The sequence below is a fragment of the Petaurus breviceps genome, unplaced genomic scaffold (genome assembly GCF_028583685.1).
Source record: "Petaurus breviceps papuanus isolate PSGF00001 unplaced genomic scaffold, PetGlider_PUasm1.0 490, whole genome shotgun sequence".
NCBI classification, from domain to species: Eukaryota; Metazoa; Chordata; class Mammalia; order Diprotodontia; family Petauridae; genus Petaurus; species Petaurus breviceps.
Genome location: NW_027186352.1, coordinates 12,523,831 through 12,541,648, shown reverse-complemented (window position 1 = coordinate 12,541,648; position 17,818 = coordinate 12,523,831). Strand labels below are relative to the sequence as shown.

Here is a 17,818-nt window from a genome sequence, read left to right as displayed (position 1 = left end):
TCTCTCTCTCTCTCTCTCTCTCTCTCTCTCTCTCTCTCTCTCTCTCTTCCTTCCTTCCTTCTTCCTTTTTCTTTTCTTTTGTATTTGCATTCCCAGTATTTAGCACAGTACCTAGACCACAGCAGGTGCTTAATAGATGTTTATTAGCTACTGGGCTCAGCTTTGCCAGGATACTAAAACTCAGGAAGAAGAGAGTCCTGATGCACCAAGAGTTGAGGTTCTAACACTCAGCAGTTGATGGAAGTATTAGGACTTCTCCTTTTACCACCACCTGCAGCCCCCCCCCCTTCCCTGGCAGGTGGGCAGCCCTGGGATAGGCATTGGGATAGGCACTGGGCTTGGAATCAGAAACATTCATCTTCATGAGTTTAAATATAGCCTCAGACACTTACTAGCTGAGTGAACCTGGGCAAGTCCCTTAACCACTCAGTTTTCTCATCTGTAAAATGAGCTGGATAAGGAAATGGCAAATCACCCCAGCATCTTTGCCATGAAAATTCCAAACAAAAACAACAAAAAAGTCAGACTGAACTGAAAACAACTGAATAATAATTTCCCACCTCCAGCGGTCCCTTTAAATATCCTTTGCATATTGCAATGGATAGAGTTCTAGAGGTCTCCAATACATTGGGTATAACCTCATAGCAGATTTCAGAGAGAGCGCATGGAAAGGGTTGGGGTAAGGATGGGCCAGAGAGGGTTAGGGTAGAGGGAGAGGATAGCTTTGTTTGGATGTCCTTCTTTCATTAGAGAAAGGAGCTTCTTTGATGAGATTATGGGTATATCCCAAACAGCAGATAATGGAGTCAATGATTTTAAAATTGTCACTTGTACCTTTGGATGCTGGTGGTTTGGGGCTGGTTACTATATTTTAGATTAAAAAAAGACAGAATTATCCTTTGCAATGAGCTCGAGTTACAATTGATCTACTTATATCTGAAAGTATTCTTGTGTGCCAGTGGCCATGCGTGGGCTGTTTCCTGTGTATTGAAGGGGAGGTTACTTTATACCAAATGAGGCTTTATCTTCAGGTGAGGGGACCTTTTTCAAAGACAAGGATGAAACATTTTCTCTTCCTGAAGGCCTTCATTGACTGGCTGAGCTGTCCAGAACAGCAGCCCCTGAAGCACTGAGTAGTTAATGTGATCTGTCCTGGTCACACAGCTGAAAGGCATTCATAATTGTTCAAATTGCCCTAAACCAAATTAAACTTGACCTCTCTGCTTTGGAGCACTAGGTGAATTTAAATTTAGGTCTTATGTTAGTTAAAGTGTTAATCTTTGGATCATTTTTATCATTATTTTCCCCTATTTATCTATTTTTAGTTTTCAGCATTCATTTCCACAAGATTTTGAGTTTCAAATTTTCTCCCTGTCTTTCCCCTACCCCCACCCCAAGATAGTGGGCCTACTGAATACCCCTCCCCCACATTTTTATCATTATTTTTGGCACTTCTTCAGAAAAAACAGTCCTTTGTTTTCCCTTATAATGCTTTGGGCCAGTATTTGTGACTTTCAAAGGTAAAGATGCCATCCTCGGGAAAGTCTGGAAGCATGGGGTCATGAAATGTTGTCTTTCAGTGACAATGAGGGTGATTTAGAGATACTCAGCCTCTACCAAAACCTAATCAGCAGGTGAGCCATACTGGCCGTGGGAAGTTTTTTCTCATATGAGGAGAATGGGAGAGAGAAGGGTGCTAATCAAAGAACTCCCAGTATTGAGCTGCTACAGACGGCACCCAACTGCCAGGAAGAGGTGTCTTGGCTGGTCTGGGGAAGCTCTAAGATGAACTTGTTTTGTGAGTTTTCCCTGACACTTGACTGACAGCCAGGAGAAAGAAGTCATCTTACACCACATATGTCTGTATGTAGGAAATAAGGTAGATTTTCATGAAAGAAGACATCTTGGCACTCTGATTTCTCTTTCCTTTTTCATTTCTTTCAGTTTCCCATTGTACCAGCTGTGCATTTAGTCATGAATGAGTGGATGGATGGATTGATGGATGGATGATTTCCCTATGTGCTGGTCTCAATATTAAAGTATCCAGTTCTCTCCTTTGAAGGGAGCAACACAATGGCATAGATTGAGTGTCTTCTTCCTTGCTTCCTGCCCAGGTCTCTCCTTGACTCCCTCTGGGCTGGTGGCCTGTGTGGAAGCAGCATTTTCCTGGCCCTACAAGGTCATAACCTAGAGTTGCCAGTGAGTCTCTCCTGCAGGATATTTCTCCCACTCAACTGGCAGGGTTCCCCAATTGTGGAATTTTGGGTGTGCTGTGGAACTGCATTTGTTGCAGGAGGGACATAAAGGTATGGGGTTCATAGGGAAGAAAATAAAGCTCCCTGCCACCCTCCCCAACTCTCCTTTCCATCTAGTGAGACTTGAGGAAGTGAAGGGTGAATAGCCTAGTACTGAGCCTCATTAGAAAAGCATGAATTGTTTTCATTGGTACATTTCTAATATAAATTTTGAGGGTTTTTATTATTTTTGAAATATAATAACTATGTCAACACTAGGGGAAAAGTCTCTTTTCTGATGAAGTAAGCTTACTGAGCAACGTTAACCTAAGAGCAAAATTAGTGGAACTGGACAACATTATTACAAAACATGATATGTGAATGACGGTGATTGAAAAAAGGCTGAACAAACCAGTGCCTTAGTGAATGGGAAAAACCAAAGTGATCAGTCACCTCCTAGCCCTCTGAGCTTTCTCTGGGGTGCATAGGCTGCCCAGCACAAGGTAGGGGCATTCCCTTACGAAGTCCCAGAGCAGGATCTGAATCACCCCTGAGGCCGTGGTAGAGGGGGTGGACCCCAAGGCACTTACTGGATGAGACAACCACTGGGTCTCTTCAAATGCAGTCATTAGGTGCTGTTATCACCATTGTCTCTCACCTCCCTTTTTAGACCTGTTAGCACAGGGAGCACATGCAGGTCACTTATTCTGACTGAAGCTGCCAAATGCCCATGGTGCTAATCACAAAGCCTAGATACATTTATCATTTCTAACTTTGAGTTCTGTGTTGTAGGGCATAAATATGCAAAGGCATAGGATTGGTCCCATGAGAATGGCAGTAGCAATGGCAGTGGTGGTGGTCAATGGCATTTCCATGAGCCCAAAGGTACATAAAGTACTTCTCATGCCTCATTTCTTCAGATTTATTTTTGATCCAAATGAACAATGTTAAGATACCTGAAAGATAAGTCACAGACTGATGGCAAAACATAATAGAAGGCCTGTCCTCAGAAGAAGGTTTTATTTCAGTTCAACTGGCCAGTAGTCAACATTTACCTTCTACCTTGATGCTTATGCACATGCTGTGCCCCTCACCTCTGAAATAATCTCCTTTGGGAGTCTTTGAATATCCATCATTGGACATGGTGCCTGGAACACAACGGGCATTTAATACGTGCTTGTCGAAATCAGCTGAGTTGAACTAAATTGTCAAGGAAGTCCAGTAAGACTTTCATGCCACCAGGGCAGAGGCAGCATGACTGAGAACAGCTTTGAGTGACTGAGGCATCTGGACTGTTATAAATACTTAAATTAAGTCCAAAAACCCTATGAAGGAAGACGCTGTCTGCACCCAGGGAAAGAACTGATACGTAGAAATGTCTAGAATGACTTTTTGTGTGTGAAAGTGTGTGTGCATGTGTGTGTGTGTGTGTGTGTGTGTGTGTATGTAGTGGTAGCCATCCCTAAGTCAGGGGCAAGGAGAGAGATGGAAGAAAAAAAAAGAAAGTTGTACATAATGGATTTGAAGTTTCATGTTCAATCACTTTTTTCCCCTATTCTACTATGTTATGGAAATGCTCGTTTAATTTCTTAAGTTCAAAATAAAATTAATAAAATTTTTAAAAAAGAGAAAGAAAACCTTAAGGAAAATGTTATGTCTTCGGGAGCCTTTGAGAGGTCAAGGGGAGGAGAGATGTCAGGAAGTGGCAGGCTATTTTCCATTCTCCATCAAGGACAGAGGGGAAAGCACAGGACTTGGAATCAGACTTTATTGTAAGTCTCAGCTTTGTCCTGTAGCAATGAGTAAATTACTTTCCTATTGATTCAATCAATCCCTGTGGAAAGTAGCACTAGAGTCATGTGTTGTGCTGATTCTGGGGCATCCAAAGACCAACAATTCCTTCTGCCCTGAAGGAGTTTATACTGTACTGGAGGAAACAAAGTGCAAGCTAGCTATAAAGTGCCATTTGAGGAGAGGATACCTCAGAGTCAGTGGGATGGAGTTTGGAGGTAGCAGAGTCCAGGTTTGATGATGTGTTGAAGAGGGAGTGCATTCCAACAACAGAGGACAGAAAGAGAACACAGACAGCCTGTAAAAAATGTGGAGGCAGGCGATGGAATGTTGTGTGCTGGGAATGACAAGAAGGCCAGATTGACACGTGGAGTGAAGGAAGGAGATTGAAGCCAGACTGGGAAGCATCTCAAGGTCAAAAGGAAGACTTTTATTCCTGGAGGGAAGTGGATCCCTTGAGCAGACAAATGACCTAGCCAGCCTTTTACATTATGAAGGTCTGTTTGGAAGCAGTGCAGAGGATGGATTAGAGGGGAGGACCTGGAGTCAGGGAGACCCTGAGAAGGCTACTGGGAGAATTCCAGTAACAGGTGATGAGGACCTGAACTGGGCTACTGGTTGTGTGAGGGAAGAGAAGCTATGGAGGAAGAACAAGTAATACTTGGCGACTGATGGGACATTGGATGAGGGAGGGGCAAAAAACAAAGGGGACTTTGAGTTTGCAACCATGGTGCCTGGAAATATCAAAAGCACCCTGCCCACTGCCATGTATGGTAGGGAGGACTCTGGCATGAGGGCTTGCTGAGTCCTTTTCAGAGCTGCTCATCTACCTCATACCCAACTCTGACTATGACTCCAAGAAGCTGTAGCATGGGCCGTGGCCATAGCCCATAGACCCTGAGATGGGATAAGCCAGGTTGAGGGGAACTGACACATTTCAAACCCATCAGTGAGTTGGAGGGGGTGTCTTCCTTGATTTTGTGAAGATTTTCCCTAGTGGAATAGGTGGATGAGAACAATTTTCTCCACTGACCATAAAGGCAGCAGAATCATGTGTTGTTGAGTGCTTAGAGCTTGGTCAGACATTAAATCCACCAAGGTCATCCACTGCATTCTGGTCCATACCCAGTCATCTTGTCTTTTGTTCCACCACTAGATTTGGATGACTCAAAGAGAGAGGCTAATGACTGCAACTCTGCCCCACTTAAAGGCACTTCATGCATTACTCAAGATGCGACCCCATGATGTCATTGAGCTTCTTTGAAACAAAGGATGAACAAGTTAGCAACCTGCCCCAGTGCTGTGAGGCCCAGCCTCAAGTGGCCGACTATGAAGCAGAACTGTAACACATATCTCCATGGGACTGGCCCAGCCCCATGACTTTTACCAATGCTTGTCCTATTTACAAAGCACTAATGACTCTCCCATTACAGGTAGACCCAAAATGTGGTGGCTCTTAGCAGTCTTGAGTGCGGTCCATTTGCTTGGAACAATACATGACTTCTTTGGGAAAGGAAAACCTGTTAACCCAGAAGTCAATATGAATATTGTAAGTTGTCTTTCAGAAAAAAAATATGGGGCAATATTGGATATAACTGATTGACATGGCTAGAAGTCTGAGAGTCTATAAATTAAACAAAATGTTCAAAACAAGAAAAGGGACAATTTCAGTCTCCAGAGGTAAGAGATGTGCTTTTTCGCCTTCCAGAGTGAAATCATTGCTTACTGGGGCTATCCAAATGAAGAATATGAAGTTGTAACTGAAGATGGCTATGTCCTGAGACTGAATAGAATTCCTTATGGGAAAAATAGTCCAGGACAAGGTAAGATGTAGAGGTGCCACTTTCTGAACTTCTTTTGGAAGCCCACAGGAAGGGTCAGCTGCTAGGCTCTCCATAAGTTTTCCACGATCCTTGGTTTTGCAGGTCCACAGCCTGTCACATACCTTCAGCACGGTCTGCTCTCTTCTGCCAGTGACTGGATTTTAAACCTACCCAATAACAGCTTGGCTTTCATGCTGGCTGATGCAGGCTATGATGTGTGGATGGGGAACAGCCGAGGGAATTCCTGGTCTAGGAAACATGTTAACTTTTCCCCAGATTCATCAGAATTCTGGGCTTTCAGGTAGGAAAACAATTAAAATGAGGATGGTTTGCTTTATGAAGACATGAACTCCCTTCAGACAATCACCACACTTCCTATTTAGCAGTATGTTTACTGTGCATTGTCTAGGAACAGGGAGAAGAAAACCCTCATTCTTTGATACTCTTGACTTATTCTTTCATTTTCCTTAGTTGAAAAGGGGAATCGAATCCGGGCTCAGACACTTAGCACCCACCCAGAAACACCTGGCTGTGTAACCTTGAGCAAGTTACTTAATCCCAATTGCTTTAAAAAAAAAAGGGAAGAAACTTTTCAAGGCAATAAGTGGGCACATTTAGGAAAACTGGGCAATGTCTCATCATACAACACAGCAGGAGTCAAGCCACCCAAATGGGCAATGGGCTGACATGGGACAGATGGGCTATTCATCTTTAGAGGTCTAGTTCAGAGGCTGGAGAAGAGAAAGTTCAATCAGAAACCGGGGCCCCTAAACTATACATATGAATCCCTCTGGGCCACATTGATGTATTTTAAAAATATATTATGTTTCAGTGTATTTTTATTTATTTTGTTAAGTTTTAATCTGGTTTAGCCCATTTGATCCATGGATTGATTGCATGTTTGATACTTCTGGTCAAGGGAATTCCCACTCAGGTATGGGCTGCACTGGATCACTCCAAGATCCTTTGCAATGTCAATATTCTGTGAGTCAGTGAAATTTGAAAGGAGGCAAATGAGCCCCCATCCACCTTCTACCAATTCTGCATAGCCTTACCATCTTATGACATTGAAGTGGTGATATGGGTTCATTCACCTTCATTTTGTCTCATTCTTGCAGTTTTGATGAAATGGCTAAATATGACCTTCCTGCCACAATCAACTTTATTTTGGAGATGACTGGCCATGAGCAACTATACTATGTGGGCCACTCCCAGGGTTCCAGTTCAGGTATGTGAAGGCTGACTGACATATGAGATGGTTGACTTGTCATGCATCCTGGTCAAAGTTCTGGCTTGAGACTGGTACTGGGTGGCATAAAGTTACTTCCTTTGATCTAGAACATGAACATCTTTGAACATGGACCTTAACTAGGCAAGTTCCCCTTCCTCTAGCTTCTTGCTGTCAGAGAGAGGATAGGAAGAAAGCTTGCTGATTAAACCCACTAAGTGAGAGCCCCTGCCCTTAGTAGGGTCACACCCCACTCCACTAAAATAGAGGCTGGATCTGTTTCTTGGTATGTATATTCTGTGCAATGCTAGATATGAAAGGCCATTTAAAATTAGATATGCTTAAGTATTGCTTTTTCCTCACCTTCATGGCATCAGAAATTAAGCCTGTATTTTACTGAGCTTCTGGTGACTCTGACATCCTTGCAAAGGCCTTTGGGTAGACTAGGAATCACTAACCTGAAGATACTATGAGCAAAAGTATTCTCATAGGAGAGAAGAGTATCTCTGTGCAGGTTGATGGAAAGTGCCCCCTTAGCAGCCTAGAGGCTGGAGCACTGGACTTGGGGTGAAAAAGACCTGAGTTAGGATCCTGCCTAAGTCTCTCACTAGCTCTGACTCTGATGATGTCATTTCACTTCTCCCTATCTGTTAGATGAAGGGGTTGATATCAATAGCCTCTTAGGTCCCTTTCAGGCCAAAGTTTATGCTCCTATGGACTTTCAAGACCTGTTTCTAAAATGTTCTAGTCACACTGCGATCATGGGGTACTGCTAAATCTGCCTTCATCCATCTCCTCCATTTGTTCTTCTCTCCAAGAGTCAATCTATTCCCCCTTCAAATCTGCCTTTCAACTCTCTGCCATCCCCACTTTCTCCTTTGGCTTCTCAGCTCAGCCAGAAAGCCATAAACTGGCCAAACCCAGGCCATGTGGGGGAGATCACGTCTGTGAGGTCAACTTGTGATTTCATGGTCTGCCTTTCCTGCTGTGAATGTATGGAATTCAAATGACAGCTTCAGCCAGAAAGATGCCCTGAATTGCTAGATAGTAACAGGCTGTTTTCTAGGCAAATGAAACTGTCTTTACGTTTCCACAGCTTTGGAGATTTTAATCATTTCGATGATCCAGTTTCTACTTCTCCTCTTGATTTCTTAAAAAGATCATACTGGGCTAAACACAGGGTTTGGCACACAGTAGGCACTTAATAAATGCTGATTTACTAATTGACATAAAAGCACTCCGTGGAGCTAGTGGACTCTGGAGGCCTCTGGGGTTATTGGAGGGTGCTGGTCTTTGGAATCTACACTCGGTGGCCTAGGTTTGGGAGGGATTTTTCTGTCTTCTCTTTTGCTGTTAGGCTGGCAGCTCTGATGCCCAGTGGCTCTTAGTGTTCCTGCTTCTGAGACCTCCTCTGCTTCTTGTTTCTAATTTGCTACTGCTAATCGGTCATGAGCTGGGAGCCCATTTCTAAGCTTACCCAAATGGGTTAGAGACAAAGAAAAATAGCCCAAGTTTGGTTTGGAGCATTCTTCTCAAATGAAGAATTTCCCTCTGAGTTTTGACTTAAAGACAATCAAGCCTGTGTTGTATGCACAAGGCAGGGTTGGAGTAAACTGACCATCTGATGTCTCCCCAAGGAGGTGGAGGAGGGGGGATCAGAATGGAGAAGACACAGGATATGGAGGGGACACTAAACTTGCCACTTGCTACCCTCTTGACCTTGGACAGCCTTCTCTGAGCTTCTGCTTTCTACATAGATGATTTACCTGAAAGCCAAGCAAGGAGATTTTACCATAAGACCTGTAAGGTCCCTTCTTGACTTTTGATCTATTATCCCACCATAGTTGAGCCAACCCACAGTTGGCCACAGTGGAGCAGAAAAGGAGTGGGCAGCTCTCAGAGATTTGGTGTACAGCACTGCATTTGCTCATGTGGGCCAGAACACTCACAAACATCAAGACTGATTTGATTAAAATGGAGAAATCCAAAAGCTGCTAAAGAAAAATGAGCATTCCACAGGCTTTACCAACAGGATAGTTCATTCATCTCTAATAAGGCAGATTTTAATCCCATGGAAAGTAAAGTACAAGGAAAGCTTAGAGAGATGCAGGATTCTTGGCTCAGTGAGAAGGCAGATGAAATTCAGTTTTATGAAGATAGTAACATTCCAAAGAGTTTTTATGATGCCCTGAAGGCCATTTATGGGCCAAAGAAATCTGGTGCATCTCAACTACTCAGTTCTGATGGACACATTGGTCAGTGATAAGGATGTGATCCTGGAGAGATGGGCTGAACACTTGATATTCTCAACAAAGCTTCACCAATCGATGCTGAGGCCATTGACTGTTTACCTCAGGTTGAAGTCAATCTCTCCCCACCATCCATTGCTATTTCTACACAGTCCATTTCTGGGAACTGAGCTGAAGAATCTTGAGATCTTGTCATGTTCTATGGCTTGTGTTCCTGTTAGAGAAACAAATCATGTTGGCATGGAAATACCGGGAGGCATGCATGCCAATTATCTTTTTATTTAAGTGTGTAAGTAAGCAGAGTCCCACAAACTCCCTTCCCCTCAGCTATCAGAGTTTGTCAGAAATGTGTGGAGCAGATCAACCCTGGTCCCCAGAAATCCCTGGAGAACCAGAAAAACTGAGCTCGGAGGCCTTTGCCCATCCCTCCCTTGGCTCTCACTCTCAGCACACTGGGGTGTGTGGTCCTGTTATCACATGGCTCTTCTTCTCTTTCAGCTTTTATTGCATTTTCTGCAGACCAAGCTCTGGCTCACAAGGTCAAAGCCCTTTTTTCTTTGTCTCCCATCACTGCTGGGAAACACGTAAAGGGTCTCTTAAATATCGTCTTCTTGTTTCCCAAGAAAATATTCAAGGTATGTGACATTCCCAAGTTGATTCAGTGATCATCTCAGTTAAAACCCTTCCATGGATTCAGAATTCATTTCATGGATTAAGAGCTAGAAGACACTATTAAGTCCAACCCTCATCACTAAACCAAAGAGCAAATGGGAAGGAAAGAAACTTACCCAAGGTTGTATAGCCTGTCCAACAGGATTCACACCCAGGTCTTTAGAGCCCAAATCCAATATTCCTTTCACTACCCTATTATGTCTCCACTAGACCTTAACTTTCTCTTAACAGCTAAAGGTTCAACCCCAAACAAATCCCAGTGAGTAGCAATCTCTGCCCACCCTTCTGTTCTCTAAGGTTCCTTGCTCCTGAATTGCATTTACTATATTCAATTTTTCCCCTTAGAGCCCAGGAAGACCCTGTAACCTGATGAAATTGTGGGACCCATGACATTTGGGGAGGTCTTTAATGCAACTCTTCTTGAATAGACCTGGAATTATTATTGTTGTCACTATTAGCCACTCTCATTACTTAGTACTATTTCTGGAATTTATCTAGCAGTTTAAGGATTACAAAGTGCTTGATATATGTTACCTCATTTGATTCTCACAATACTGGGAGGCAGGTGCCATTATCTCCATTTCACAGAAGAGAAGCTTGAGGCTTACATTTAAGCTATTTGCCCAGAGTTACACAACAAATAGGTATCTGAGGTGAATTTTGAGCTCAGATCCTTCCTCTAAATCCAGCCCCCCATCCCCTGTCCCACCTAGCTGCACCCCCAGAGAAAGCTAGAAGAAGAGAATGTCCAGAGAAGGACAAGCAGAGTCACTCACTGCCAAGTGCTGAGCCATCCTGGGCTGGGGAAGGTGGTGATGGGTGATAGAGTTGGAGGGTTGGCATGGGTTACAGTTGGGTTAGAGTCAGAGGGATTCAATAACTGTGACCCAAGGGTTAAGATTTTGTTCTGAGAGGTAATGTGGGGCAGAGGAGAAAGGGCTGGCCTTAGAGCCACAAAGCCCCAAACTCAATCCTTCCCTTGACCCATCCTATCTATGTGACCCTCCTCACTCTTTTTTTTAAATTTTTTTTTATTTTTTAAGCAATCGGGGTTAAGTAACTTGCTCAAGGTTACACGGTTATTTCTGGGTGTGGTGCTAAGTGTCTGAGCCCGGGATTCGATCTCCAGGTCGTCCCAGCACTGGAGCCGGTACTCTTACTCGCTGAGCCACGTGGCCGCCCCTGACCCTCCTCACTCTTGTTACCTCTTGGGGCAGCTCTCTCTGGCTGTGCAAGTCTTCCAAATCTGTACTGCTAGAGTAAGTTTCCATAGGAGTTGGATTTGCCAGTCAATAATAAATATTAAGCACCTACTGTGTGCCAGACACTGTGCTAACCTTTGGACATACAAATACAAAAAAGAAAGTCCCTGGTCTCAAGTAGCTTATAATCTAATGGGAAAAGACAACAGCCCCCAAAATCTGGCCAAGCAGCAAGGGACATACCCAAATCAGGGGTCTGGGGAAGAAGTCAAACCAGTTTAAAACAAGGACAGTCAGGTGGAAAATGGGTAAATTCTTTTTTCTGTTCTTAAATGGAGGAATTTATGGCTCCTCATCAAATCAGAGGGACAGAGGGGACTGATGAGGTGTGAGCAACACAGCTGATTGAACCTTGCAGATTTATGAGATTTTCCAATGATGAATTTGCTGCAGGCATGGTGGAAAAGTCAAAGGAATCTCATCTGAGAACAGTTGAGCGGGAAATGAAGAGATGCCTGATCAGTGGGATAACCTGCATGGCCCTCTTTTCTCTCACAAATCAGGATGAAAATATACACTTTAAGCACTATTACTTTACACATGAGAAATGTTAAGAAACCTTACTCTAATCATTAATGATAATTAAGAAATATTATTTTAAATTGCACTGAAAGAATACCAACTTTGGAACTGGAGGATCTGGGGTCAAAGCCTGTTTCTAGTGCTCTCTACCTGTGGGTCCTGTACCTTTGGGACCTGTACCTGTGGCCCCTGTACCTGTGGCCCCTATACCTGTGGGTCCTGTACCTGTGGGACCTGTACCTGTGGCCCCTGTACCTGTGGGTCCTGTACCTGTGGGACCTATACCTTTGGGACCTGTTCCTGTGCCCCTGTACCTGTGGGTCCTGTACCTGTGGCCTCTGTACTTTTGGGACTTATACTTTTGGACCTGTACCTGTGGCCCCTGTACCTGTGGGTCCTGTACCTTTGGGACCTGTACCTGTGCCCCTGTACTTGTGGCCTCTGTACCTGTGGGTCCTGTACCTGTGGGTCCTGTACCTGTGGGACCTGTACCTGTGGCCCTTGTACCTGTGGGTCTTGTACCTGTGGCCTCTGTACTTTTGGGACTTATACTTTTGGGTCCTGTATCTTTGGGACCTGTACCTGTGGGCCCTGTACCTGTGTAACCTGGGTCAAATCCTCCAACATCTCTGGGCTTAAGTTTCCTTATCTATAAGACAAAGGGGTCCCTCCCAGGTCCATAGCTCTGCCTTTATTCAGTGCCCACCTAGAGGTATATCTAAGTAGGAATCAATGAAAGGGAGTGAAGAGAAGAGGAGAGCCCCTGGACCCCCGCAGTGAGGCCAGACAAAGAAAACTCTCAGCAGGCTGATTCACAGTAAGTCCCTTGATGGGTCTTGGCCGAGGATGTGGCTATGATTCTCCAATGTGCTCATTTCAAATTGATTTTGCAGATTTTATTTGGTGACCGAACATTCTTCACAAACCTTCATTCGGAGAAATTCATTACCACCCAGATCTGTGGCCGCAAGGTCCTTGACCAAATTTGTGTAAACGCCTTATCCACCATGCTTGGATACAACCAGAAGAATTTAAATATGGTTTGTATAAATTATGGTTCCCCCTCTCCAACTCGCCCCTAGAGATATTGAGTACACAGCTGCAGAGAATTCATCTCATCCTTATGTGAAAAAAGCCCTTGGGGGCTCCCTTATCCATGGGCTGTGTGGATCCTGCCTTCTGAAGCCCCAGCTCTCACCCCATCTGTCTCATCAGGGCAGCTGGGTGGTAAAATGGATGAAGCATGGGATCTGAGATGAGGAAGATGAGTTCAAATCTAGCCTCAGATACTTACTAGCCATGTGACTCTGAGCAAGTCACAACCTCAGTTTCCTCATCTGTAAAATGGGAATAATAACAGCCCCCCCCCCCCACTTAGGGTCGTTAGGAGGAGGAAGTGAAATAATTATTGCCCGCACAGTTACTGGCACAGTAAGCACCATATAAGTATTAACTATTGTTACCATTGCTACGTAAAGGGCTACAGGTCCATGGCCATAACGGACAACCAATCCCCGAGCAAATCCATAGCTCACTATAGTCACCTACTTTCCTCCCACCCACTAGGGCCCGTCCCCAACCAGCCCTACTTTCAGGAAGTAGCATGTGGAAGAATACGATCTAGGAAATGACCTTTTGTGACAGCATCTTATTTGGATGTGCCCAGGACCTTCTCTGCAGCCTCCATGGCACAGTGAAGAGTGCTGCTCTGGGAGTTAGAAGACCTTGATTCAAATCCCGACCCTGTGACCTTGGGAGGGGAGGGGAGGCAGACTGCGGGTGAAAGAGCATGTTTTTGTTATGGTATCCCGGGATGGAACAGACTGGCAGGGAAAGAGGGCCTCATCTAATGACCTTCCAAGCAGCCTTGGGCCTTGCTCAGTTTCTCTCCAGCTTCCCCTCTTTCAGATCACCTTCCACCTGCCATTTGTGATTCTTCCAGAGTCGCTTGGACGTGTACCTTTCCCGTATCGCAGGGACATCGATGCAGAACATGCTTCACTGGCGTCAGGTAGGGGCTGAGAAAGAAGCAACGGGATCCCAGGGCCTTTGGTCATCATTCCCCATCACTCTGAGTAGAGGAAGGACAACTTCCTCAGTCAGCTGGGGCATCAAATTCTCCACTATTCGCCCCCACTGACCCTTTCGAGCACCATTTTACATTCTGCCCCTCTCTGTACTCTATGCTCCAGCCAAACTGATCCCTAAGCTCCCAGTTTCATCTCCTGCCTCCATGCATATATATGGCACCTGACCTCATGCCTGGAGTGCAGCCCTTTGTCATCTGCACCTGTCAGAAACTGTCATCCTTCCATGGCACCTCCTCTGTGAAGTTTTTTCTGTCCCCATCCCCCCAGGCTTTACATTCTCCCCATTGCAGATTAACATAGCTTCACTTATCCACTCACTTGCTGTATCTTCCCAGTAGACTGGTCTCCTTGAAGCCTGGCTCACTTTTGTGTTTAGCACAGGGGGTCTTACATGCAGCCTTTGGTTACTAAAAGCTTGGTTAATTGAAATGGGACACATTAAATGGCCTTTTTCAACTTGTGGATTTCTCTGATGCAGGAGGTTTGGACCCTATTTGTATCTTGGACCCCTGGGACAGGTGAAGTCTATGAGCCCCTTCTCAGAATCATGTTTAAAATGCATTAAATAAAAAATATTGGAAAATGCAAAAGAAACTCATTATACAATGGAATACAGTTATCAGGATATTAAAAGCAATACCACCATCACAATTCATGGGTCCCAGGTTAGATCCTTTGCTCTAAGGAATTCTTCATTGCTAGATGTTACAGTTTACCCTTTGATGTTGTCCAGAGAAGGACACTGATGTGGGAACTGGGGACTTGTCTATTGTTTCCTTTCTCATTCCAGGTTTTGAAAACCGGGCAGTACCAAGCTTATGACTGGGAAAGCCCAATCCAGAATATGATGCATTTTAACCAGGTATGTCTGCCTGAGCATTTTGGGCCAGCTTCTTCTGGCTTGTGACGTGCTAAATGTGAGAAATCAAACACCCCAAATTTGGGATGTCCCAAATAAAAGACTTCCCCCTCTGATCCCTCATCCAGGGTGAGGAAGGGCCCTTGGGCTCTGCCAGCTGATCACAAGCAGAAGGGGGAACATGTCCTAAGTGAAAAACTCTGACCCAGAAATGGACTGACTCCAGCCTGTCAGCCAAGCAGAGACTGGAAAGCCTCACCATCAAACTGACCTCATGATGAGGCATTTGTTGACCAAAGTGATTTTCAAGTATAATTGCCAAATAATGACAATTGGAGATAGTGGGGGGGGGGATGGGAAGGGAGGAAGAGAGTATTTTTTGTCTTTTCCCTCTCCTCTGCCTTATGGAGCACAGTGTCTGCTATGTAGTAGGTCTGAAATGTTTATTGATTGATTGATTGACTGGTTGGTTGTTATCCATACTGAGGAGATCTTGAAGATATGAGAAGAATAGAAGCCTGTTATGCCCTAGGGCCATCCCAAGCAAGATTTGACTCTGGCCCCCTCCCACCAGTTCCCTCAGTGCCATTCTATCTCTACTTCCTACTTATGTGCCCCAGATTCAGCATCTTCATTCTCTTCCCTGGCTTTCTTTACTTGGGTTGACCTCCTCTGTTTGTTTCAGGTCTCCCCTCCTTGCCAAATTCTAGCCCCCACTCCAAACTCTTCCTGCTCTCTTTAGGTCCTCCTCTCTGCTTTGCATGGCTAAAGTCAAGGAATTTGACAAAAAGCCACAGTCTGATGAGTCAAATGTGTTCATCGCACCCTTCTAGGAGAGGGGCAGTGGACAGAATGGCCAGAGAGATGACTGAGGGCTCAGAGAGATGCAGCTTGTGGTTCTTTCCGCCTCTGACAGCTTCTGATTGTGTAACACAAGGCAAATCACATCATCTCTCAGTGTCCCAGGCAACAATCTGTGACCATCAGTGCCAGAGCTGGTGCTGACTTGGATTGGTAGATGGAATTTCCTGGATGGCAGTTATGGATACCAAAGAAACCATGAATCTGATTCAAAAAATAAGGGACCAGACGATATTTGTTGAATTGTTAATGAAGTTAAGGAAAGAAGCTGATTGGATCTATGGGTGTCTGGGCCTTAGCTCTCTCATCTATAAAATGAGAGGGTTGGATTTGACCATTTCTAAGGTCTCTGGCTCAGAATCAATGATCTTGAGATCCCATGGCTGCCTGGATGCTCTTCTCTTTCCAGAAAAGAAGAACAAATACCATTTCTAATACTCTTTAAGGTTTGCAAAGCATTGTACTCACATTATTTCATTTGAACCTCCCAACCTCTTGTGAGACGGACACTGCAGTTATCATAATGCCCATTTTACAGAGGAATTAACTCTGTGGTAATAAAACTAATAAGCACTGGCAAAAATAATTGAACCCAGGTCTCTCCTGACTTGAAGCCAAGCACTCTCTCCTCCACCACTGGGGCTTCCATAGCTCACACTCACTTTAATACTGATCTTTTGCACATTATTCCCTCCCTTTAAAAAAAAATGAACAGAGACATGGCATGGATGGTAGGCATGTCAAGTACAGTATAAGGGATAGGTAGATGTACTGTAAGGACAAACATGGCAAGGATTGGAGTTAGGGGTTTCTTCCAAATTTTCTTCCTGACCCAGACATAAACTACAATTGAAGTAGAGCATAGGAGAGGAAAGAGAATTCTCCAGAAGAAATCTTTTCACTTCAGGTCTTCAAGGATCTGAGATTCAACCAATGAGATTCAATTCAATCTCTCCATCCAAGAAAACCCTACATAGGTCTGCATAAAGACAGAGTAGAGTTTTGGAAACTGAAACAAAGGATCCAACTCCTTCCAATCAGTGTGGCATAAGATTTTTCAGTGCTTATGTGAAGTATTACCTATATGGGGAGGCATTTGATGTCCAGTTGAGACTACAGGTCTGGACATTGAATTTGGAAGACCTTGATTTAGATCCTTTGTTGGAATTTAGCTGTTGGAACCTGGGCAAGTCTATAGACCTCAATTTCCACCTGTGTTAAATGTTTGTGTGAGATTCAAAAAAGACACTGCCCATCAAATATTTTACCAACCTTAAAGTGCTGAGCACAGTGTCCGGTACATAGTAGGGGCTTAATCAGTGTTTATCTACTGACTTGCTATGTAAATGTCAATGGCTATTATACGCTATTTGTTGGTATGACTGATGGAGGGAATTCTCCTGGTGGTTAACTCATTTTTTAGAAACTCATATACCCGTCAATACTTGAGGAGTTTGTAGTCCATGAACTTTTTTCTTTTATTTAAAAATTTTGATAACTATTATTTTAAAATACTTGGTTTTATTTGTTATCCAATATATTTTATTTTATGTACTTAAAGACATGATTCAGAGGAGTACATAGATTTCACCAGTCTGTCCAAAGGATCTAGAACACAAAAAAAAGGTTGCGAACCCTGCTCTAGAGGATTAATGTTGGATTTTCCCCAATGGTCCTACCGAGAATGTTCATTTGCCTTCTTTTTTGCCCCCCCCCCCCCAGACTACACCTCCCTTCTATAGAACAGAGGACATGAGAGTGCCTACTTTCCTGTGGAGTGGGGGCAATGATTGGCTGACTCCTCCCAAAGATGTGGAGAATTTGCTCCAACAGCTCCCCAACCTCAAGTATCACAAAATGATTCCTTCCTATAACCATCTGGATTTTATCTGGGGCATGGATGCTGCACAACAGATTTACAATGAACTCATTGAGATAATGAAGCAAAATGTGTCAAGCTTCCCAGTGATGGGAAGGAGTTAGCTTCTCCCTTGTCGTTGATTCTTCTTGTATTGGGGGCACACATGCTGGCTTTTCAGTGCTGTTGTTCATCCAATAATAAATAAAACAATAGAAATAATCCATTATCAATTACCTTTTCAGCAGTCATTTTTAGTCTCAGAGACTGGGATTTTCTTCTTGGCATAAGCAGGAACAGCTGTGGGATAATGACTGGACAACTAGCCTTGGACACAGGAAGACTTGGGCGCAAGTCCTCCCTCTGATA

General features: G+C 44.1%; 1 protein-coding gene across 1 annotated transcript; it reads left to right on the top strand.

Moving 5' to 3' along the window:
• Nucleotides 1–5,469: 5,469 nt before the first annotated feature.
• LOC138172068 (gastric triacylglycerol lipase-like) lies at nucleotides 5,470–17,574 on the top strand. Its single transcript, XM_069101662.1, has 7 exons — nucleotides 5,470–5,574; nucleotides 5,734–5,848; nucleotides 5,951–6,149; nucleotides 6,967–7,076; nucleotides 9,824–9,960; nucleotides 13,724–13,792; nucleotides 17,314–17,574. Exons 1-7 carry the CDS (start codon nucleotides 5,470–5,472, stop codon nucleotides 17,572–17,574), a joined length of 996 nt encoding a protein of 331 aa, XP_068957763.1.
• The last annotated feature ends 244 nt before the right edge of the window (nucleotides 17,575–17,818 follow it).

Excerpts from the sequence above, each read along its gene's own strand:
- LOC138172068 (XM_069101662.1), top strand. The coding sequence starts at position 5,470 with ATGTGGTGGCTCTTAGCAGTCTTGAGTGCGGTCCATTTGCTTGGAACA. Across the intron at positions 7,077-9,823 it reads CTCCCAGGGTTCCAGTTCAG|CTTTTATTGCATTTTCTGCA; the intron begins GTATGTGAAGGC and ends CTTCTCTTTCAG. Across the intron at positions 13,793-17,313 it reads ACATGCTTCACTGGCGTCAG|ACTACACCTCCCTTCTATAG; the intron begins GTAGGGGCTGAG and ends CCCCCCCCCCAG.